The 23,149-nt window shown below is 49.0% G+C and overlaps 9 protein-coding genes across 9 annotated transcripts; 5 read left to right on the top strand and 4 right to left on the bottom strand.

The window, feature by feature from the left end:
* Window positions 1-490: 490 nt before the first annotated feature.
* FMAN_03661 (uncharacterized protein) lies at window positions 491-1,126 on the top strand (the record flags this gene model as incomplete). Its single annotated transcript, XM_041824458.1, has 2 exons — window positions 491-797; window positions 852-1,126. 2 exons carry the CDS (start codon window positions 491-493, stop codon window positions 1,124-1,126), a joined length of 582 nt encoding a protein of 193 aa, XP_041689936.1.
* A 197-nt stretch (window positions 1,127-1,323) lies between these two features.
* On the bottom strand, window positions 1,324-3,001 carry FMAN_03662 (uncharacterized protein; the record flags this gene model as incomplete). The annotated part of the gene is made up of 5 exons (XM_041824457.1): window positions 1,324-1,490; window positions 1,542-1,628; window positions 1,676-1,773; window positions 1,826-1,953; window positions 2,009-3,001. The coding sequence occupies 5 exons, from the start codon at window positions 2,999-3,001 to the stop codon at window positions 1,324-1,326; spliced, it is 1,473 nt and encodes a 490-aa protein (XP_041689935.1).
* Window positions 3,002-3,725: 724 nt separating this feature from the next.
* FMAN_03663 (uncharacterized protein) lies at window positions 3,726-4,510 on the bottom strand (the record flags this gene model as incomplete). The annotated part of the gene is made up of 7 exons (XM_041824455.1): window positions 3,726-3,826; window positions 3,883-3,930; window positions 3,988-4,059; window positions 4,107-4,151; window positions 4,205-4,234; window positions 4,293-4,379; window positions 4,438-4,510. 7 exons carry the CDS (start codon window positions 4,508-4,510, stop codon window positions 3,726-3,728), a joined length of 456 nt encoding a protein of 151 aa, XP_041689934.1.
* Window positions 4,511-5,688: 1,178 nt separating this feature from the next.
* Window positions 5,689-13,113, top strand: FMAN_03664 (polyketide synthase; the record flags this gene model as incomplete). The annotated part of the gene is made up of 5 exons (XM_041824454.1): window positions 5,689-6,172; window positions 6,219-6,487; window positions 6,535-11,886; window positions 11,938-12,258; window positions 12,307-13,113. 5 exons carry the CDS (start codon window positions 5,689-5,691, stop codon window positions 13,111-13,113), a joined length of 7,233 nt encoding a protein of 2,410 aa, XP_041689933.1.
* Window positions 13,114-13,933: 820 nt separating this feature from the next.
* Window positions 13,934-14,248, top strand: FMAN_03665 (uncharacterized protein; the record flags this gene model as incomplete). Its single annotated transcript, XM_041824453.1, has 1 exon — window positions 13,934-14,248. One exon carries the CDS (start codon window positions 13,934-13,936, stop codon window positions 14,246-14,248), a length of 315 nt encoding a protein of 104 aa, XP_041689932.1.
* Window positions 14,249-14,889: 641 nt separating this feature from the next.
* FMAN_03666 (putative aspartate kinase) lies at window positions 14,890-16,655 on the top strand (the record flags this gene model as incomplete). Its single annotated transcript, XM_041824452.1, has 5 exons — window positions 14,890-14,964; window positions 15,031-15,050; window positions 15,101-15,181; window positions 15,241-16,496; window positions 16,555-16,655. 5 exons carry the CDS (start codon window positions 14,890-14,892, stop codon window positions 16,653-16,655), a joined length of 1,533 nt encoding a protein of 510 aa, XP_041689931.1.
* A 618-nt stretch (window positions 16,656-17,273) lies between these two features.
* Window positions 17,274-18,129, bottom strand: FMAN_03667 (uncharacterized protein; the record flags this gene model as incomplete). Its single annotated transcript, XM_041824451.1, has 2 exons — window positions 17,274-17,935; window positions 17,988-18,129. The coding sequence occupies 2 exons, from the start codon at window positions 18,127-18,129 to the stop codon at window positions 17,274-17,276; spliced, it is 804 nt and encodes a 267-aa protein (XP_041689930.1).
* Window positions 18,130-18,794: 665 nt separating this feature from the next.
* On the top strand, window positions 18,795-20,335 carry FMAN_03668 (putative homoserine O-acetyltransferase; the record flags this gene model as incomplete). Its single annotated transcript, XM_041824450.1, has 4 exons — window positions 18,795-18,975; window positions 19,028-19,415; window positions 19,465-19,813; window positions 19,862-20,335. The coding sequence occupies 4 exons, from the start codon at window positions 18,795-18,797 to the stop codon at window positions 20,333-20,335; spliced, it is 1,392 nt and encodes a 463-aa protein (XP_041689929.1).
* Window positions 20,336-20,418: 83 nt separating this feature from the next.
* Window positions 20,419-21,235, bottom strand: FMAN_03669 (uncharacterized protein; the record flags this gene model as incomplete). Its single annotated transcript, XM_041824449.1, has 2 exons — window positions 20,419-20,902; window positions 20,958-21,235. 2 exons carry the CDS (start codon window positions 21,233-21,235, stop codon window positions 20,419-20,421), a joined length of 762 nt encoding a protein of 253 aa, XP_041689928.1.
* Between the last annotated feature and the right edge of the window lie 1,914 nt (window positions 21,236-23,149).

Below are 23,149 nucleotides of genomic sequence, written 5' to 3'. Positions count from 1 at the left end.
TTTGAGGCAGTAGAGCATAAAAGCTCATTGAGAACGAGACTTCCAACTTGAGTTTGGTGCGGTAGACGTGGGCTCGAAATCACGTTGTATGTCGCATGAGTTTCTAAGACGAGAAAAACCCTATGTAGCAGGGCGATTATATCGTTGGTACAGATAAGCCGTCGCAAGTAACCCTAACCCTAAAACGGAATAGGATACGCTAGAAGTCTGCCACCTCTAGATACACAAACCTGATAACATGAACTCTTGCATGCGACAATGGGCCGTTTGGACTCTTTCCGCAATTCCGAACATTGTTTTATTGCCTTAAACTAATTGAGGATGGAAAGTAAAAGATTTGATAGTGGAGTACGATTCAGAGGATGCTGCAGAATGGCATTGATGATGGTTATATAGAGGAAAGGGCAAGGACTTAGCATATTATAGAGTAAGAGATTTAGGTGCCAATGTCTCGGGACATGTGGTCAGTATCACTGGCGGACGCGCACCTATGGACGGGACCGAGGATGCCGTTGGGCCGATCAAGATCTTCACAGCCAATATGCGTATCGAAGTGCAAGCCCGCGTTCCCTTACTGACGGCCAGGACCAGCGGCTACACGGAGCCATTGGCAAGTATCATAACCGATAATCAGAACCAGATCTCAACACCGGACCTGTTTGCACGACCGATGCGTTTAACAGAGAAATTTGGACAATCAGAGTTCGTCGTCAGCTTGAAGGGACTCGGAGGCGGTGAAGTCGCTCTTAATGCGCAACCAAATGTTAAAGGAATGCCCCGGGCGCTCTGGGGCGAGAGTTAGTCAGAAGAACGTCACTGGTAGATTCATGAGCTGGCGTTGATATCACCAGACGTAGCGAAACCCGATCGCACGGCTCCGATAATCTCCCATGTCACTGGCTATACCCTGACAATGCGACAGAACGAGCCAAGTCCCGAAAAGCCTCCTCTTATCAGTATGCATGAGTTTAGCACAGTTGATGTCGGCCAGGGCTCGAATTATAGCATACCTCATATCCCTCCGGCAAAGGTATTAAAGGATGACAACCGTTTACAGGTCAAGACTGAGATTGGATATGAGTTTAATATCACAGAGACAACTGAACAGGATAGCTGTCAGAGATAGAGAAAGAAAGTTGCTGTAGCTGCGTAGGATTCTTTTAAGCGACATTGGTCGGGCGGTAGAATCGAGAGAGGCCAGTCAACTATTAGTAATAAAACTAGCGAGCACATTAACTACAAGGTAAAATAAAATACCCTTCGCTTCACGCAGGCTAAATACAAAGCCATCCGTAACCTACACTTCTATATGGCCCCTTTCTCTTACTTGCACTGGGTTTCGGTCAAAGACCCTCTGCCCAACTGAAACCACTTCTTTCCAGCCTCGGCAAAAACAGCCATCTTGTTCTCGTTGGGCTTATATAAAGGCCAAGTGATCTTTCCAACTTGAGGGTTCTTCTTGGGGTTGTTTGCAAAAGAGAGCCAGAGACCTTTACATTAGTTAGTTACCTTTAAGAGAAAGTGTAGTTGGTGAAACCTACTTTGCATCCCCTCGGCAACCTCCCATTCGTACTTGGTGGAGTTACCGCGGTACTCGTAATGCGTTCCGAAGAGCAGAGGAAGCTCAGCTACGTCATGTTAGAAGATAACCTGCAAATTGAAATAGTGTACTTACCGCTATGGGTTGCGCCGATCCAGGGCAGAGGGGTAATGTTGGAGAAGTTTCCGGTGTAGTAATATCTGTAGGTTGGGTATCCGTACTTGACACGGTTTCTGGGATAATAGGTCAGCGACACGAACGTTGTGGCATATGGGGGTTGCCTACTTGACCTCAGCAGCAACTGGGCAGACGATAGCCTGTAGTCCAATAACAGTTTGGGCTGGTGTTACCCCGTTAGGATCGTATGTACCGAAGCCAGCACCTTCATTGGCATTGTTGCCAAAGATCCATGGCTATCGCATGTCAGTAAGACTTTCACCATAACTAACGAACATCAGTGCAACTTACCACTCTAGTGACCAAACCTCTGGCAAGTCGGTCAGTCGTGTTAGAAAACGCAGTGATGTTGTCTCCAACAGGAGTGAATGAGATTGTTGGTGTCTCAGAATATACCTTCTGCAACTTTGAAGCATCGACCTTTTGCATGCATTTCAATTGCTTCTTGCCCTCCAATCCTTTGCAGCCGACCTTAGAAGCAAGGGTGTCGAAGCTGGAGTGGTTACCATAAACCTTGGCCAGCATAGCCGGAGCACCTGAATCAGAGATCAACCCTTTGACGATGAGATCCTTGGGATAAGCATATCCGTACATGCCAACTGAGCCAGCACCAGCAGATTGGCCCCAGAGGGTCATCTTATGAGGATCACCACCAAAGGCTGCAATGTTGTCACGTGTCCACTCAACAACCATGCGCTGGTCAAGAAGGCCGACGTTTTTTTGGGCAGCTTCAGCGTTAGGAAAGCCAAAGAGATTGACGCGATAGTTCATGGTGACAACGATGTGAGACTGAGTCTTTTGAATCCACTTATCGGGGATCTTGTAGAGCGAGTCTGCACCACCACCTGTAAAACCACCGCCGGGGATGTAGATAAAGACAGGCAACTTCTTTGCAGTTGGTTTCAACGGAGCATAGACATTGAGATACAAGCAGTCCTCAGAGTCGCCACCATTGATAAGAAACTGGGGCATGTGCTCGGTGTAGACTGTTGGGTTCTTGCTGATGATTTGCTTGCATGACGGCGCGTACTTCTTGGCTGAAACGTGCTCTGAGCTGTGCTTTCGCTTGGGGGGTTGGAAGCGAAGGGACTTGAGAGGAGGTTCGGCGTAGGCGACACCGAGGAACTGGCGAACATCCGGAGCCGTCTTGTTGATAAAACCTGACAGATGACCGCTGGTTGTCTTGATATTCAGTGGAGCTTCGGATTGATAGTGTAGTCCACGAGCATCGGTGACAGTGCACGCAGCTAGAGCAACTGCTAAGAATGATGTGAGAGACTTCATCTTGCCGGGAGTTGATACTGGAAAGTCTCAGTTCTCTCTATCGCTAAAGTATCGTTGTATATATAGTAGTAGACAAGGATATCTGCATCTACAGTCAAATGGCACTGTGTGCCGAGATGCCGTTTCATCATGGGGCGGATAAATCTTTATCAATCGCTCAATGAACCATCTGGGGTAGTGGAGCTTGGAGCGAGGTCATACGCGGAGAAATCTGGGGAGAGGCGAGATTGTGGGGAAAGATCGGCAAATAACATGCTTCAGCCGCTTTCTTGTCAGGAACCGTTTATCCACAAGGTTACACTAATAAGACCAATGCCCGTCTTTAAAAATTGAGATCACTGATTCTGTGCAAGTGGATATGTTTCCCCTCATTCTATACATGGGATACCTCGGCTTCGGTTTAAATTACAGCAATCCGACTGCTTGATCAAGACTCGGTCGCCTTTCTACAGCCAAGATAGGGTAAATTCTTAGCACCGCCATAAACTCGCTCCCAGCACGTTATACCAAAAGCAAAGCCGCTTTGTTGACAATGTACCAAATCAGATGTTATCCCTAATTTCAAAGACGTGTTGAATACCTTTCCTTTATTACAAACGGAGCGGCAGAGACAGGGCACTAAAGCTATATATATTTATCAATGTGCATAATTAAATGCCAGTATCCACATCCCAGGTTTCTCAAACTGGGGATCTTTATACAGTCCAACCATTGTCATGTCGAATCAACGCCTGGATGGTCCATTCTGCACCGGGAACGGCCCATGCCCGCCCATTTGCATGATGACCGTATTATCAATGCATTGCATGTTCCCCTGAGTGTTGGCTGCGCACAGATTAGCTTTGCTCAATCCAGACCATAACCAGTGTCCGTCAACATACCTCTACACTGCGACTCGCAGCATTGATCTCCGAATCCAGTACATGAAGCTTTTAAAGACACATCAGCTTTCAAATAGGGATATAAACTTCAAGTCAAAGACGTACAGCCTACAGAGAGGTAAGGTGGCCTGGCTTTGGCAAGGTTGCGAGGATCACGGCAGTCGTAGCACCTTCCTCCTGCAATGCGTCAGTAAAGATTTCATATAGAGTGGTCAATGGTATACCCTTGCAATGGTTGGAGTTGCATTCCCAATCATTCGAGCACGGCGCTACGTATCAGTGAGTTCAGTGGCAGCAAGACCTGATTTCTTGATTGGCTTACAGTCTACTGAAGCACCGTAGCATACGCTGTCTTCGAGTAGTTAGTCCCTGTTCCGGAGCCTTCTGAGGCATGGTTTGAGGATACTTACCACGGCAATTGACGAATTCGTCGCAGTCCGCATTGCGTACAGGGGAGCAATAATCGGAATTGCACTGCGAAGCAGCGGTACATTTCGCTGTGTGAAGGGTACAGTCAGAACGGAAGTATCTTTGATCACAAAGGATATCACGAACCAAAACGGGGCAAACCAGCCGACACTGTGCAGGCTGTACTGGTAAGCGCGAGAAGAATGGTAACAGGCTTCATGATTTCGAGTGACGGCAGTGTTTTCTGGCGAACCGGCTGGCGAAGAGATGAGAAAGTATCGAGAACAGAAGAAAGGAGGGCAAGATCATTAATTTATAGATGCCAGTAATAAAAGCAGCTCGTATTCTAAAGACGGCAGTTAGATTTGTTTACCTTGATTGCCTTTTGCATTGAACTTTCGCTTTGACCTGAATCCTGCTAGCTTTAAACCTTGATCTACTTCCCTCCTGCAAGAGGTAAGTCACTAACTCTTCAGTTTCCTATATAGAATAACAACCATAGACTATAGCATTAAAGTATAATGCAGCTGTATCTCTTAAGGGATGCTTAAATGTTGCCTATTCTCCTATTAATTCCAGTCTTGAAAGATGTCTTAGGTAACTCAGGTTAAGACAAGAGCCAGTTATGCATGGCTTCCTTATTAGTATTAAGGTTCGGAAAACGGGCGCATAAGACACTTCCCCAATTAGCCGATATTAATATTTATTAATGGTAAATAAACCCCGAGCAACATGCCTCTACTATATCCCAGATGGGTACGGAGTACATCTTACCTCAAAATGATAGTAGCTGGTCTATCGACAAGTGAATAGGTAAGGTGTAAACTTCGCTAGCAGTATCTTATCCTTAAACCCATTGCATCGAGAAATTGGAGGCCCCGATAACGTGTCGGCGAGAATGAACGAAAAGAAAAAATGTCTCAGCTTGCAACTTCATTCCACTGAGGCAAATACGGATCCTTTTTGAGCGTCGAATATCACGCAAGAATAATCCGGCAGCTCAAATTCTGTTATCCCCGGCTCATTATCATTGGTCGCGGACTTTCCGGGCCCGGTCTGACAAGGGTACAGTGGGTAATTTTCTCGGCGCCGACGCTGACGCAACCTCCGATCTTAGGGTCAATATCTTCCGAAGACGTGCATGAGCTTTAGTCGGATGCACGAAATACTCGGTAGATGAAACCTAAGCTTGTTAACCCGGTCTAGCTAGCTCCGAGCGGCAATGGGTAATCTGCACTGTAGCTATCATATTATAGCAATGCTTCAGTTCATATATCTGATCCAAGTCGTTTTCATGTTAGTGTTTCTGTGATCATCATCCTTCCTTCAGAGTCAAATCCAAAGCAAGCCAGCGCCCATCACCCAATCTTTGTTTCTGACTCTTTTCCCCCTCTCACAATGACTCTCTCCAATGGCTCCAACGGCGCAAACGGCACTAGCAACGGCAATGGAGCTCATCCTAGCGCTAATGGCTTTCACAACGCTGCTAACGGCGGTGCTAACAATGGCACTGCCAATGGTGGCGCTGAACACGACGCTGGCCGCCCTCAGGTAGACGGCGACATCTCGTCCGCTATCGCTGTCATCGGAGTCTCTGGTAGATTTCCAGGTGATGCAACTTCGCCTCGTCATCTCTGGGATCTTCTGAAGGAGGGGAGGAATGCTCTGAGTGATGTTCCTGAGAGCCGTTTCAACATCGATGGGTTTTATCATCCTGATGGTGGAAGGGCGGGGACGTTGAATACCAAACAAGGGTATTTTCTGAAGAGTGATGTTGATAAGTTTGATGCTGGGTTCTTCTCCATTACGCCCGAGGAGGCGAGGGGAATGGATCCCACGCAGAGGATTCTCCTTGAGCTGGCCTACGAGGGCATCGAGAATGGTACGTCATACTGTTGTTTTGTGAAGCCGGTCCTGACATTTCCTAGCTGGTCTCAAGATCGACGAGGTCGCCAATCAACACATGTCTTGCTACATCGGAGCATGCCAGCATGATTACTGGGATCTTCAAGCCTACGACATGGACAGCGCACCCAAGTACACCGCCACCGGCACCGGTCCAGCCCTTCTTTCAAATCGCATCTCGTGGTTCTTCAACCTCAAGGGCCCCAGTGTCACCATCGACACCGCTTGCTCCTCTACGTTGACTGCCCTGCACCTCGCGGGCCAGAGCATCCGAAACGGCGAAAGCGACTCTGTGAGTTCCATACCAAGCACCACCAGGAACTAGTTCTAATTTAGCAGGCTCTCGTCGGGGGCCTCGGTCTCCATCTCCTCCCCAACTTCGGCGTCTTCATGTCCTCCATGTCCTTCCTCAGCGCCGACAATAAATGCCACTCCTTCGACGCCTCAGCCAACGGCTACGCCCGGGCAGAAGGTGGTGGCTTCGTCGTCCTCAAGCGTCTTGATAAAGCACTTGCCGACGGCGACACCATCCGTGCCGTCCTCCGAAGCACGGGCAGTAACCAGGACGGTCGAACCCTCGGCATCACGCAACCTTCTGCTTCTCGCCAGGAAGAGCTCATCCGTGCGACTTATGCTTCAGCTGGTCTGAGCTTCGACAAGACCAATTTCTTTGAGGCGCATGGAACTGGCACCAAGGTCGGTGATCCAATTGAGTGCTCGGTCATTGGAAATGTGTTTGGTAAGACGAGGGAGAAACCTGTCTATGTTGGCTCTGTGAAGAGTAACATTGGACATCTTGAGGGGGCGAGTGGTCTTGCGGGTCTTGTCAAGACGATTTACAGTCTTGAGAGTGGTGTGATTTCTCCAACTTATGGGCTTGAGCACGTTAATCCGAAGATCAAGCTTGATGAGTGGAAGATCAACATTCCTACCGAGGAAATCAAGTGGCCCGCTGGTCTACGACGGGCCAGTATCAACAGTTTTGGTTACGGTGGTGCCAACGCTCATGCTGTTTTGGATGATGCGTACCACTTCCTCAAAACTCACAACCTCAAGGGCCATCACAATACCAAGGTCGAAGGTGTTCTCAATACGGGCCTGATTGCCAATGGATCTCAAGACGTTATTGAGAAGAACGATAAGAAATCTCATCTCTTCCTCCTCTCATCCCACGAAGAGTCTGGCATCGCCCGTCTCAGCCAAACCCTACAGGCATATCTCGCTGAACCTTCAACCCGCAAACTTCCAGAGGACCAATTCCTCCACCGCCTCGCCTACACCCTCTCCGAGAAGCGCTCTGCTCTTCCCTGGAAGACCTATGCCGCTGCTTCCACCATCGAAGAGCTCCAGCAAGCCCTGGACGGCGCACCCACCAAGGCCGCTCGCGTTCCACGATCCCAGGCCCTCACCTTCATCTTCACAGGCCAAGGAGCTCAATGGTTTGCCATGGGCAGAGAACTCCAGAAGTACCCCGTCTTCCAGCAATCTCTCCACGCATGCAGCCAGTACCTCAAGGACTTCGGCAGCACCTGGGATCTTGTTGAAGAGCTCAACCACGATGCGAAGGAGTCTATCATTGACCTTCCCTATGTCAGCCAACCTTCCTGCACTGCTCTCCAGCTCAGCATCATTGATCTTCTTGGGAGTTGGGGTATTCACCCTCAAGTCACTGTTGGTCATTCTAGTGGTGAGATTGCTGCTGCTTATGCCAAGGGTGCTTTTGACAAGGAGGCTGCCATGAGGATTGCTTACTTCCGTGGTCATCTTACTGGCAATATTACCAAGACTGGATCCATGGCAGCTGTCGGTCTTGGTCCTGATCGTGTGAGTGAGTATATGAGCCGCGTTACAGCAGGCAAGATTGTCATCGCTTGCATCAACAGTCCCGCCAGTGTCACTCTCTCCGGCGACGTCGAAGGCATCGATGAGGTCCTCACATTCCTTCAAGCTGACGACATCTTCGCCCGTAAACTCCGCGTCACTACAGCTTACCACTCTCACCACATGCAGCAGATCTCAGAGGAGTATCTTAACTCTCTCTCCGGCAAATGGGAGCTCAAGCCTGGCAACCCCAAAGTCCGCATGTTCTCCTCCGTCTCGGCCAAGCCAACCGATGGCACTGAACTTGGCCCTGCGTACTGGGTTGCCAACCTCGTCAGCCCTGTCAACTTCTCGGGTGCTGTCACTGCTGCTGTTAACGCTGGTGCATTGGGTAAGCGCAAGACCTCGGGTAAGAAAGGTAGTGCGGATGCTATGGTTGAGATTGGACCTCACGCTGCACTCCAAGGACCTCTAAAGCAGATCCTCGATAGCATTGGTGATAAGGGTGCCTCGCCAAAGTACTTCTCTGCCATCAAGCGAAAGCAAGATGCCATCCAGACTACTCTCGAAGTCGTTGGTGAACTTCACGTTCTCGGCCACCAGGTCAACGTTCCTCTCGCCAACGCCTACACCGAGACCACCTCCGCACTCGTCGATCTCCCCCCCTACGCTTGGAACACCGCCAACAGCTACTGGCACGAATCCGCCGCAGTAACCGCCTACAAGCAACGCAAGCATCCTCGCCTCGAACTCCTCGGCGTCAGAGATCCTCGCTCCACCAAGGCCGAGCCCGCATGGCACAACTACCTCCGCATCTCAGAGCAGCCGTGGATTGAGCACCATCGGTTCCAGAACACCAATATCTACCCCATGGCTGGTATGATCGTCATGGCGATTGAGGGCCTGCGACAGGTTGAGACGCGAACTGATGTTGAAGGTTATACCATTCGTGATGTCAACATTGGCAGTGCTCTTGTTGTTCCCCCTGACCAGACTGTCGAGACGAGACTTCAGCTTACGCCTTGGAGATCTGGGCCGAATGTATCGTGGTCGCATTGGACTGAGTTTACGGTTTCGAGTCGCAATGAGAGTGGTTCTTGGACGACCAACTGTACTGGTCTTGTCAGCACGTCTTATAAGCATGATACCAACAGCACGTTCTTGGATGAGGAGGCTGCCGCCAACGCTCTTCTGAACCAAGAGTACAAGGACATCTCCGAGTCTGACCTTCCCGGCGTTGACGCAACCGTCTTCTACACCAAGCTCGACGAGTCGGGTTTCAGCCTCGGCCCAGCATTCCGCGGTGTCAAGGAACTCAATCTCTTTGATCACAAGGCTCACTTCTCTATGGAAGTCACCGACACGAAGGACTTCTACCCCAAGAAGTGGGAGCCCGCTCACCTGATCCATCCCGCCGTTCTCGATGTCTTTGTCCATCTCTTGATCTCCAGCACCGGTGACGCCGCCGAGATCAAGGCACGAGTCCCCGTCTCGACTGCTTCTCTTTACATCTCTGCGGACTTTGACTCGACTGGCGGTACCAAGTATCATGGTTTCAGTACTTCCAAGAAACATGGTGCGACCAACATGCTGAGCGATGTCATTGCATTTGCTGAGGGTGGATCCAAGCCTTTGATTGCGCTCAAGGGATGCAAAACTGTGCCTTTGAGGGGTGCCTCTGATTCTTCTTCGGGTGATGGCCAGTCGCTTGGACATGTTCCTGTTGTTCCCAAGAAAGTGGTCGATGTCGAGATCTCTGATGCTGCGACCCTTGGACAGTTGCTCACAGGTACCGACTTGGCCTCTAAGCTGGGCAGCTACCTGTCTCTCCTCGGCCAGAAGCGACCTGGACTGAGCGTCCTTGAGTACAGCTCGTCTACTTCAAGCACTCTGCTCAAGGCTCTCACTGCGCAGGCTGAGGATCTCCAAGGTAGTCTCTCCTCTGTTGCTCTTACCACTCCCCTAGACGGACCTGCCGATGAGTTGATTTCTGTCCCTGAGACTTGGAAGAACAAGGTTCAGCAGGAGAAGCTTGACCTCGCTCAGGATCCCAGCACTCAGGGCTTCGAGGACGTGGCACTCGATGTCATCATCCTCGAAGTTGAAGACCAGCAAGGCGATATCTCACTCGTCTTAAAGAACGCCAAGAAGGTCCTCAAACCCTCTGGTATTCTTCTGATCGCCAATCACACTGCCGCCATCTCTACTGACCTTCTCACCTCTACCGGTTTCACCTCGACTACCGTTTCAGACCTCACCATCGCGCGCCACAAGCCCGAGACAGAACCCCCCGTCCGCCGAGTCCTCATCGTCACTCCATCTACCACGTCCCCCGGTCTCGGCCAACTCATTGCACAGGCTGAGAGTGACTTGACCTCTCAGGGTTACGAGGTCGCCAAGACTGACTTTGGCAGCATCCCCGAGCAGGCCACTCCATTCTTGACCCTGTCCGCCCTCGATATAGATGCTCCTTTCCTAGAGGGCTTTCATCACGAGACGTTTGCCAAGCTTCGCTCGCTCTTCCTTGCTTCGCAAGGTACTCTCTGGCTGACTCTCGATACTGCCTCTCGAGGCCTCGTCAACGGTCTTGGACGGACCATTCGTGCCGAACACCCTGACATCTCCTTCACTACCCTTGGTCTTGATGCATCCGCTGCCCTTGATTCCGCCTCTAACACCAAGACCATCTTATCTATCATCGATAACATCTCTCGCAAGACCTTCGGTGAGACCTCAGACTCCGAGTATGTCATCCGTGATAACCAAGTCCTCGTCGAGCGCCTCATTCCCAACCCTGACCTCAAAGCCCTCCTCGACTCCTCCAAAACTGGAAACAAGCTCTCGGCCGTCAAGATTCCTCTCAAGCAAGTCTCCAAGCCTCTGCAGCTCTCGATCCGCGATCCCGGTCTCCTCGACACTCTCGAGTACCTCTCAGTGCCTGATCTCCCTGAACCTCTTGGTGATAACCAGATCGAGATCGAGGTTGGTTCTGTGGGACTGAACTTCCGAGATGTCATGGTTGCAATGGGTCAGATGGAGGATAACACCCTCGGTATTGAGTGTGCAGGTGTTGTCGTCAAGGTTGGCGCTGGTGTGCAGAAGTTCAAGGTTGGTGATCGTGTCTTTGGTATGCATGCAGGTTGTTTCCAGACTCGTGTTCGCGTCGATCCTCGTACTTTTCAGCGGACACCTGATCATCTGGGCGATGAAGAAGCAGCTTCTTTAATGTGTACCTCTGCTACGGTCGTCCACTCCCTCATTGATGTCGCGCGTCTTCAGCGCGGTGAGTCAGTCTTGATTCACTCTGCGGCGGGTGGTGTTGGTCAGACTGCCATTCGTCTCGCCAAGTACCTCGGCGCTGAGATCTTTGCTACTGTGTCTTCTGAGAAGAAGAAGCGCCTTTTGGTCGAAGAGTACGGTATTAAGGAGTCTCACATCTTTAATAGCCGTGACTACTCTTTCGCTGATGGTATCCTCCGTCTCACGAACCAACGAGGTGTCGATGTAGTCATCAACTCTCTTGCTGGTGAAGCCCTTCGCCGAACATGGCTTTGCGTTGCACCCTTCGGTCGTTTCATTGAGCTTGGAAAGCGAGATATCTACGACAACAGTGGCTTGGACATGCGTCCGTTCCTCGATAACATCACCTTCTCAGGATTAGACATCTTGACACAGGTCATTAGCTATCCTGATCGTTTCGAGGCCATCGGCAACCAGGTTGTCGAGCTTCTGTCCAAGAATGCCATTTCGCCTTTAAACAACCTTGCACGATACTCTTTCGGTGAGGTCTCTAAGGCTTTCAGGCTGATGCAGAGTGGTGGTCACGTTGGTAAGATCGTGCTCTACCCTCGTCCTGATGACATTGTCCCAGTAAGTCTCCGCTCAACTGTTCTCTATTAACGCGTGCTAACCCATTTCCAGGTTGTTCCTGATGGCCTTGAGAGCTTCTGTCTGCCTCATGATGCCACATACGTCCTCATTGGTGGTCTTGGCGGCATTGGTCGATCCGTGACGCGACTTCTCGTCCAACGAGGAGCGCGTCATCTCGTCTTCCTCTCTCGATCGGCCGCTTCGCGTCCCGAAGCCCGGGCTCTTCTTGATGAAGTTCACGCTCAAGGTGTCCAAGCCAAGGCATTTGCGGTTGATGTCGCAGAGAAGTCTCAGCTCGAGCCCGTCATCAACGACGTGAAGCAGAGCTTCCCTGCCATCAAGGGATTGATTCACTGTGCCATGGATCTAAGAGTAAGTCATCCTCGAGATCGTTTGTATTCACTCACTAACGCGCTTTAGGACGCGGTCTACAGTAACATGACAGCTGACGATTGGAACGCGTCTCTCCGTCCCAAGCTCCTCGCGACGCGTAACCTCCACGACCTCCTCCCTACCGACTTGGACTTCTTCATCTGCCTGTCTTCGATTGCTGGTATCATCGGATCTCGTGGTCAGGCCAACTACAACGCGGGCAACACGTATCAAGACGCGCTCGCCCACCAGCGCGCGGCTTCGGGACTCGCAGCCACCAGCATCAACCTCAGTCTCGTCGTCGGGATCGGTGTTTCCACAGAGCGCAGCGAAGTCTTCCAGCTTCTCAAGGATGGCGGTCTGCTCGGCATGGATGAGAACGATGTTCTCAACGTCATCAAGGCCGCCATCTCAGGCCGTACCCCCACACAGGTCGCTCTCGGCGCGTCTACTGGTGGCCAACTCGACAAGCTCGCAGCCAACGACCCCTACTGGTTTGCCGACTCGCGATTCGCGGTGCTCAACCAACTGGATCGTCAAGGCACTGGTGCTGTCGCTGGTGGCCAGGACTGGAAGAAGCTCATCGCCGCGGCTGCTTCGCCCGATGAGGTCTACGAAATTGTGTTACAGCAGCTTTTGGAGGGCGTTTCCAAGATCATCAAGGCTGATGTGGAGGATATGGATTCGCGAAAGTCGCTGCCTGCACTTGGCATTGACAGTCTTGTCGCGATTGAGATTCGTACTTGGCTACTGAAGGAGTTCCAGGCTGACCTCTCTGTCTTTGACATTGTCAGTAATGATCCTCTGACGGGATTTGCCAAGAAGGTTATGGCCAAGTCTGCCTTGATTGCATAGAGTCTTAGTTTTCTTGAGAGTGAACATTGGTTACACTGTATGACCAGATCGTTCCATATTTTAGTTTGCTCAGGGAATTTTCTTATTTCCTTGTTTTTTAAAGATAGAACGCGTCCTTAATTATATATATTTACAGTATACTATATAATTCTAGTATAAAAAGTCCTTCTAATAGTTATTTACTACTTAAAAGATGTGATTATAGTGAAAAACGCGTTTATTGTTCTGTAAACGCGCTTTGCAAATAATTATTCAAAGTGAAATAGGGTAGAACAGTCGCGCTTGAGGCTGCATGACACCATTTTCGTCAGCGGTTTTAGAGGCGGTTTCTGTTAAACCGAGCCGAGCCATTACCTATCTTATCACCGATTTCTCTCAATTTTTCTATTAGCCCCAGAATGGTTAGGCATGAAGTCACGAAACAAGTGGATCGACAAACCCACCGAAAGGCTCCGTCCGAAGCCAATAAGTCCCGGTTCCGGAAGAGCCTGTTTCGGGGGCCCATGGACCTTGACCTAAAGCGACAAAAAGAATTGGGCAAATTGGTAGCAGGTCAGGTGGCACTTTGATTACTTAATTTGGCGCCGTCTCAAGATCCAATGTTTCCTTGTTCCCCGATCCGAAACTCCAGTAAGCATTGGACGATGATAGTTCGGCCAGCATTGGGCCAAGATGTGGATGCGATGATTCCAAGATCACCAATATATTTAATTACTGACAGCTAAGCACCGCCTCCATCTCAAAGTATAAGCCATTGGCACATCAGAACAGTCTTTGAACTATTATTTCTTCTACACCAACATCTCCACCACTGCCCATCATGTCCGCCGAGCTCAAAGAATACCTCGTCGTAATCCCTGATCATCCTGACGTCCTGGCCAAGCGACAAGTCCTCCTAAAGCCTCACAACCAAGACGCAGCTCCCCTGGTCAAAGCCGGCCGCGTCCCCTTCTTCGGCAGCACCCTTGCTCATCACAGCGCCGAGGGCCAACAAATCGCCGAGAATGGAACAGTTATGATCATCAAGGCTGAGAGCGAGGAGGAGATCAAGGAGATCATTCGGAAGGATATTTTTACAATTGAGGGGGTTTGGGATTTCGGAAAGTTATCTATTTGGCCTTTCAAAAGTAAATAAGTTGATCATGGGAGACGCGTCTGTTCACATGCAGGGTTTAGCAGGATGCGGCCCGAGAATCAATGGCTTTGACCTCTCTCTTTCGTCAGTTGCAAACATCTTGATGCGATCTCAAGTGCTATTGGTATGATCTGATTTCAGCAACATATGAACAGCCCAAATGTGATGTGAATGCTCGGATCGGATCAGACGAAAAAGGTTCCGACCAGCCTCCCGATAGTCAGAGCAATCGGAGGCTCCCCTGGGCCATACCGATTTGTCCAAATTTCAATGACTTGAGGTTTTCGGTGTTGGCCAATTGTATTGCAGTGTGCACCCGGAAACTTTACCTCTCAAGGTGATGTTATTGAGTCTTGAATTGGCAAACATGCAACCCAAGATACCCATGTTCACTGTTTTCATCAATTCTCACTACCTCGGCGCTGACATCGGGGACTTCTCGCGATAAGATAAGCCGCCGAGGATAAGGATGTTGAGAGCTGCCTGAACTAAACGTGACAAGGGACTGACATTCATAGTTGCTATTTTTGGGCTTGCCGAGAACATAATTAATTATCCAAGTTATAACTGCGCTTGAATCGCTGCAAACCCAATCAGCCCTGCAATAGTTCGTCCTTGCGTATCTTGCGAAGCTTGCCAGTATGCGTAGTCGTCGAGATAATTCCTGGGTGGTTCAGAAGTTTGGTGGAACTAGCATTGGTAAATTTCCAGACAAGGTCAGTTGCATCGCTCTTTGTTCAACTGCTTTGCCATCGTGACGAATGCTGACATGAACATGGTAGGTTGCCGAGATTGTGAAAAGGTACATCTGAGCCACTAGCGTATCAAGCTCGCCGGCTAATTTTGTTGCAGTGCGAGACTTGGAGGTGACAGACCAGCAGTGATATGTTCTGCAAGAAGCTCAGGCAAGAAAGTCTTTGGAACAACGAGTAGGTGAGTCAAACAACCAGATAACCTCGCACCATCTCAAGCTACTAATCACGATTATCAAGGCTGCTACAAGTCTACCGGACGTTGAGAGGCATTGTAGCCATAACTCAAGACCCTGACATGCAAGAGTTACTATTCGACAGACTTCGCAGTATCATTCGAGATATCCGTGACGACCAAGTGGCCACTGTCCAGATGTATATCTCGAGACAGGACATCCGTGATGAGACAATTCGACAAATCACGGCAGATTGCCAAGAGCTACTTGATTACACATCCGCTGCTAAGCGCTTCAACCTCGACATTAATGGCAAAGCAAAAGACAAAATGGTCAGCTTCGGCGAGAAGCTGAGCTGTCGACTCATGGTTGCTATGCTACGAGACAGAGACATCCCAGCGGAGTACGTCGATCTCTCCGATATTGTACCCAGCAATAACCTGGATCAGTTGAAACCCGACTTCTTCCCCGAAGCTGCAGCAGTCTTTGGGAAGCGAGTTGAAGCTTGCAATGGGAGAGTCCCCGTCATCACTGGTTTCTTCGGCGCTGTTCCGGGGAGTCTGATAGACAGTGGTATTGGAAGAGGATATTCTGATCTGTGTGCTGTCTTGGTGGCGATCGGTTTACATGCAGAGAGGGTACAGATCTGGAAAGAGGTTGATGGCATTTTCACAGCTGATCCCAGAGAAGTTCCTGATGCTAGGTGCCTCCCTTCGATTACTCCGTCAGAAGCAGCTGAACTTACATTCTATGGATCAGAGGTCATTCATCATCTTGCACTGTCTCTGGCAATCCAAGCAAAGCCTCCAGTTAGCATCTTTGTCAAGAATGTGCAGAAGCCGTGGGGCCAAGGAACTGTTGTTGTTCCCACTGATGGCGATGACACATCTTCGTGGCCGATCGACTACCTAGATCCTTCCGACTCGGACAGTACTTCTTCCACAGCACTGCCGAAAATGCCAACTGCTGTCACTATCAAACGAGACATCACCATCTTCAACATCCTCAGCAACAAACAGTCCATGTCTCACGGCTTCTTCGTCAAGGTCTTCACCATTCTGGCCGAGCACGATATCTCAGTCGATCTAATCTCCACCTCGGAAGTCCATGTTTCTATGGCAATCAACAGTTCCAACATGGATCCTTCCCAGATCAAGAATGTTCAGTGCAGGCTTGCTGAAGAAGGAGAGGTCAATGTGCTGCCTGACATGGCTATCCTGAGTCTCGTTGGTGCTGAATTGAAGAATATGACTGGGATTGCTGGCAAGATGTTTGCCATTCTGGGGGAGCAGGATGTCAACATCGAGATGATCTCCCAAGGTACGTTAAATGTAGCTGAGTCATTGAAAAATTGTGTGCTAATATGTTTTGGTGACAGGCGCTAGCGAGATCAACATATCTTGTGTGATCCCGGATAAGGACGCCACTAGGGCGCTGAATATGTTGCATAATGAATTATTTACGAAGAACGCCATATAGATCATATCTGTAAACAATCAAGCACGTGGTTTCTTACTTAACAGAGCTAAAGTAGGTAGTTATTATATCGGCGTCATTGTAGAGCATAAGTATATGTCAAGTGCTACTGGAGTGTACAATACAAGCTGTTCGTACTGTCATCTATAGTCATGAGAGCTGGAGCAATCCGGCTTAATTTTCCTTCCTCCTTTTAATCTAATCGTGATCAACTTTCGGCTTTTGGCTGTTAAATACATCTTTCTTCACGGCAATCAGAGGTTTTCTCGATAGCTATCCATCAACACTGACATCTAATCCGACGATCTTCTGGATACTTCCTGATTGCACTAAGAGGATAAGCTCCTGTATCTGGTCACCCAAAGCGCCTGTACTGTCTATAAGATTAGGCTATAGTTTCTAAAACCAATAATGAGATCTTGAAGAGTCCATGTATGGCTAGACTTTATGCGAGACGTGAGAGGAATCACAGTCTATGAAAGATGTAAAGACACAATCTCAATCTATTTTCCGAAGTCTATGGTAAAGAAATAATCTATCATGTCCTATAACAATTCTGAAACTTTTCGTTTGCAATCAGCCATCCAGCAACATTAACATAAGAAAAACGACCATAATCCTCTAGTGAAGAGAAACAACCGTCTCGATAATCAACTCTGCAAAGTGCACCAACTCCTCGTTATATCGGGGAAAGTTGTGTCCACCACGATGTGTCATCTTCCTCGCCATATCGGGATCAAACAACTCGTATACAGACTCATCGACGAATGAGTAGTGATCCTTCAAACCACGGACATGGACAGAAGGTACTGGGATCTTTTCAGGGATATCACTCGGTCTCCATCGAAGGAGGAGATCAACAGGAAAGTCAAGCTCATCCTTGACAGCGTTGATCATGTCATACTCAATTGAAGTGTGAAGATCTTTCTTCCAGTCCAACCTCTTGCAGTGAGAAACGTCAATTCGTCCAGGGAGGTATGTCGGCTCAAGAGTGTTCTTCTCTGTAAGATCCCAGCTGATCACACCATTGTCAAAGGAGTGGGGAAGGAAGGCTGATGCGAAGATGGCCATCTTGAAAGGGTATGGTGTATCGGGATGCTCAGCTTGGTGCATGAGAAGAAGAAGGGCGGCCATAGAACCACCCTGGGAGAAGCCCCAGACTCCATCAAAGGGACCTTCTGACTCGACGTAGGCAGCTAGACGCTCATATGCCTCCTCGACGTCTTCCGGGTAGGGAAAGTTGTACCAGCTGTAGTTGGGCTTGGGGACTTGCTTGAGATTTGCTGGTCTTGTTAGCTTCATGGATATAGTGGAGACGGCCTACTTGACACTTACGGAGCATCAGTTCTGTGGGTTCCATGCCCGCCTCGAGGAATTCGTACTCCCAGTCACTTGGCAGATGAGCAGTGATGGGCTCCATCTGTTGTTGGAGAACCTCTACGCTGAAGGCATAGCCGTGGAGACAAAGAAATCTCATCTTGATTGGAGGTAAATGAAATTTTGAAACAGAATTGAATTGAAGGTCAAAGGATGCTTGGGGTCGAAGTAGTGAATCAGATGAATGTTGGTGAGTTGTTGTAATTGAGTATATTTTAGACCTTCACCAAGGCAACCTTTTTATGAACCTTCACTTCCTTTCGTCCGGTCTTCTCTATACGTGGTATACTGCAAGTAACGGCAGGACTTGGTTTATTCTCTGTCAAGGTTGTTCAACGCTGTTTCACCATTGAGAAAGCCGTATGTGATGCATACCATCCGAACCACTCGGATCGCCTTGCTAAGATGGAAGGCAACCCCATAGGTAAGCTTGACAAGAGCGGGACTGCCGGAGCCACAAATGCAAGGATGAATCCAGATCTGGCCACCGAGTGGCTTCCAGAAGCTTATTCTATCGATCGGAAGATGTACGGAAGCTTGCAGAAGTGGGTCGAAGGATCGGAGGTTGTGCTGGCCACTTCGGAGGTTCGAGAATAACACGGGTAGATACTAACACTGGGTTATCTCTTACGAATATGAGATCAGATTACGTCTTTGACATGAAAGATTGACAAATTCTTGAAGTTGGCTGCCCCGACGCCGTTGCTGTAGTATGCCCTCCCTGATGATATCCCTCTTTACTCTTTTACTAAGCAATCGTCTCCCATGAGCCAGCACCAGACTCTGAGAGCGCTCCACAAACATATCCTATCCCGCCCCCAGTGCATTTTGATTAGCTCTTCTGGCAAATTGTTTGTAGCAGCAAGACGAAGAATGACGACGACGACAATGGCCCCTGCGTTGCCAACGCCCATTCACGATGGCCTTGGTAATGGTACTACATATGGTAAGACATTGAGTTCAGCATGTCTTAATAGAGTTATACTGACTTAACGCAGAGAGGAGTATTCCCAGGCCCGTCAATCCGTTCTCGCATCGTGTCCTTGGACGAGAAATCATGACGGTCCCCAACTTCACGCTCGAATCTGGTGTTGAGATGCGAAATGTGCCAGTTGCGTACATGAGCTGGGGCAAGCTGGCACCAAAGGCCAATAATGTCATGATAATTTGCCATGCGTTATCTGGGAGTGCAGATGTCAGCGACTGGTGGGGTCCGCTTCTCGGACCTGGAAAGGCATTTGACACGGACAAGTTCTTTGTCATCTGTATGAATAGTCTAGGAAGCCCATATGGAACCGCCAGTCCTGTGACAGCCAAGAATGGAGACTACTCGGAGGGATGGTACGGGGCTGACTTTCCTGCAACTACCATCCGAGATGATGTTCGGTAAGTGATATTTGCTGAGACAACCACAATCACCCGCTAAGTATCGCAGGCTTCACAAGCTGGTCTTAGACAGGCTCGGAGTTCGGAAAGTTGCTGCTGTCGTTGGTGGCTCTATGGGTGGTATGCACGTTCTCGAATGGGCGTTCTTTGGTAAAGACTACGTTCGTTGTATTGTACCAGCTGCAACGTCAAGTCATCAAAGTGCGTGGGCCATTGGCTGGGGCGAGGCACAGCGCCACGCCATTCGAAGCGATGTTAAATACAAGAATGGTCGTTACGGATTTGACGATCCCCCTATTCTTGGACTGGAAGCGGCTCGTATGACAGCATTGTTGACGTATCGAAGTCGGGACTCCCTTGAGAGGCGATTTGGGCGCGGTACGGGAAACAAGAAGAAGGTGAGCACCTAAGATTTGTGAGAAGGCTGGGTCTAACAAAAGCTCAAGACACAAAATAAAGACGGCGAGACGGTGCCGAGCAACAGTACACCAATTCACAGCCAAGGAGGGGCCGATGAAACACCTGTAGCATTTGACCGTGCCGACTCCAACTTCGCGGCCCAATCCTACCTCCGCTACCAAGCTAAGAAGTTCTCCGACCGCTTCGACAGCAACTGTTACATCGCCCTCACCAACAAACTCGACACTCATGATCTGGCACGTGGTCGAACACGGACTATTACTGAAGCACTGTCACTGATTGAGCAGCCTACTCTTGTGCTAGGAATACGAAGTGATGGGCTGTACACCCTTGCTGAACAAGAGCAGATTGCGCGAGCTGTACCAAATGCCAAGTTGAGAGAGATTGTGAGTGACGATGGACATGATGCGTTCTTGATTGAATGGAGTCAGTTGAATTGGTTGTTAATTGGGTTTCTGCATGAGAGTTTGCCGGATATCATGCAACGAGCGGCTCTGTAGTATTGAAGTAGGCATATCACTATACATCTTTATCATCCTGTATCGAAGAAAGGTCAGAGTGCCTTTTATGACGCCGCGTATACCTACTCTGTAGCTGACAATCTGCCTGGCCTGGTTCTCGCTTTCTCAGTAGGCCGAGGAGCCGTAAACACATGAGATACCAATAAAACCTCATCATCGCTTTCCCTTCCCCCATCTTTTGTATTCGCCAATTCCCTTGTCTCCGTTACCGTGAACTCTGACACGCGCAATATTCTCGTCGATCGGCTATCGTCTTGAAGTAAATCACCCTGTATATGACGTCTGTTCTGTAGTTCGATCTCGTGGTAACGATTGGAAGTGTGCGGCTCGGGCGGCTGGTTGGTAGCGTAAGCTTTTCTCGAGCGATTATAGCTGGACATTGACGGAAAGTATCGTGAGACGAAAGGCCGCAGTGTTGGGACGCAGGCGCATAGCAGCCCGCAACAAAGTTCGGTGAATGACCAACATGCCGGTTCGACGTTGACCCAGGTCAGGTCTTCTTGGATATCTAGGTAACCCATGCGAACCATAGAGATGGCACATGTACTATGCAGGCGATTAGTAGTAGGTCACAAGACGAGATTGCTTGGGTATAACTTGCAGAAAGCCCACGCAGAATACCCCAAGCAGGACAAAGCGCTGCCGACGAGCCAGATTCAGCTTTATCACCACGGGAAAGGGGATCACTATAATCATGATATCCGTCGCGATGTTCCCAGCTGCTGTGATGTACCACGTCGGATTTCTCGGAATGCATTTGCCTTCAATAGTTTTATCCCAGAAAGCAGCTATGGGCGTGCAAATGAAGATATTAAGGAAAATTTGAGAAATGCTCCAGGCCGAAACGAAGACCATAGCAACCAAGAGAACCGTCTTCATCTTGTTTATAGCGAATGCGCGGTAGTATTGACAGAGGAGTGTTGTTTTGATCGCGCCTAAAGATACAAGGTAAAGGATAATGCTAACGTAAAACACCTTGCGGTGGGATTAGCAAGTAAGCCGATAGACGTCCCAGAAACAAACCTTGAAATAATTCCTGGATTCCTCTTCTGTTAAGAACACTTGATGTCTACCAAATCCATATTTGATGCCTTTGGATAGTTTAGTTTCTCATCCGTTCTGGAGCGGAAATTTCTCTTACCTAGTAGTATGCTGAATGCACATGCAGCAATTGAAGCCTGTTGATTTGCCCTTTAGTACCTGAGCCCCTGGCCTTGACGTAGAAGCTGGGAATTACCATGGATAATACAGCCCAGATATCGTCGGCACCGAACTGCTTCAACAGCATAGCTCGAGTGTATACTCGTAAAAGCACAATACTAAGAGTCAGTAGCAGTAAGGTTAGGACAACACCCAGTATGAGCGGTGCCCTAGTATCCGCCTCCTTCATTTCGAGTATATCTTGAGTGTCAATCAGGTAATAACGCAATGGCCGCTGAGTGAACGATTGCTAACCGCAACGTTGGTTAACCCTCCGGAATATGTAACCATCAGTTAGTCCCCTGAAGAGTTTACCAAGTAAAAGTTTGCCAATAATAGAGTTAAGCCATTACACGACCTGCCCAAATCGATACGTTGCTAGCCCAAGCCACTAGCTTGGGGGAAATGCAGGCTTCGAGTTAGTCAAGCCGCCAAACAGGCTAAAACTTTACCAACCAACCAGAAATAAATACAACCACTCTAAAATCAGTGCTAAGAGAAGATGATTATATCCGCCACCGGTTAACGGTAATCTGCAAATTTGGATAATCGTTTTAGAGACGAAGCTATAAGGAGGTAAGGCGCGTAATGCAGGGCTCGGCTGTCAGATCTATCATCTCAAAACACTTCAGGCAGCCTAGCAGCATACCAACTACCCACACAGTAGCCCTAAGCTTTTCAGCTGAAAGCCAACAAGCCCCTCACGACGCCACATGTCAGCTGTTGTATAGCAGTGAAGATCATTGTCAGCAGGAGGTCAAGGAGGCGCAGACTAAACGGAGAATGGGGTAAATGATATCTCCACACAATGCGTCATGGTCTCGTGTCTGAGTCGCGTAGTAGATCAAACGTTTGCATCTATTCCTTAGGGAAAAGCGTAAGTGTTAAGAAGCCTGTTCTATATGAAACATGATAAATAATAAGAGAGCTCAAAGGGTTCCAAGTTTAGTATCCCAGTTAGCCGGAATGCTGTTCCATATACTGATCAAGCTAATGGCAGCACATTTTAGCTAGAGTTAAGATACCTGACGCGGACCATCCAGGGCATGATTAGGCGGGAGTGAAGCGATTAAGTAAAACGGGCACGGAACTTTCCGATAAAAGTTAAATGTTCCATCCAAGTCCAATTCAACTAAGACATTACGCAACAAAATCATGTGAGAATCATATCCTGGATACCTATTTAGGATAACCAGACTACCAGAAACATTAAGATGTTAAAGCGGGGGTGACACCGTTAATGCACGCCGCGTTTCGGAGATGTGCGATTGAAGATCGTTTCAGGTACCTATCACCCGTCGGACCGACGATGTGAAGATATCCCCAATTCCCAGCGTGTGTCCATGAAGATCTTCGAGTCTTGGCAGGGCGCGGTTTTCGTCGATGACCTAGCAGCCTAGATCGGAGAGGCTTTGACGCTTTGGCAGATCAAACCCACACCAGCTGAACCGGCATTGCCGTTTATTTATACAAAACAGGTAATTTTCCCCTAAAGAACTGGGGTAGGTCAGACCAAACTTATCCCTATGAGATTTAGATCTAAAGACAATTGGCTCTTTAAGGTTTAAAGTTTGAACAGCAAGCAGTAGCCGG

This window comes from Fusarium mangiferae, assembly GCF_900044065.1.
Source record: "Fusarium mangiferae strain MRC7560 genome assembly, contig: FMAN_scaffold017, whole genome shotgun sequence".
Lineage (NCBI taxonomy): Eukaryota > Fungi > Ascomycota > Sordariomycetes > Hypocreales > Nectriaceae > Fusarium > Fusarium mangiferae.
The sequence above is the reverse complement of the archived record's forward strand: the minus strand, read 5'-3'. Positions and strand labels throughout refer to the sequence as shown.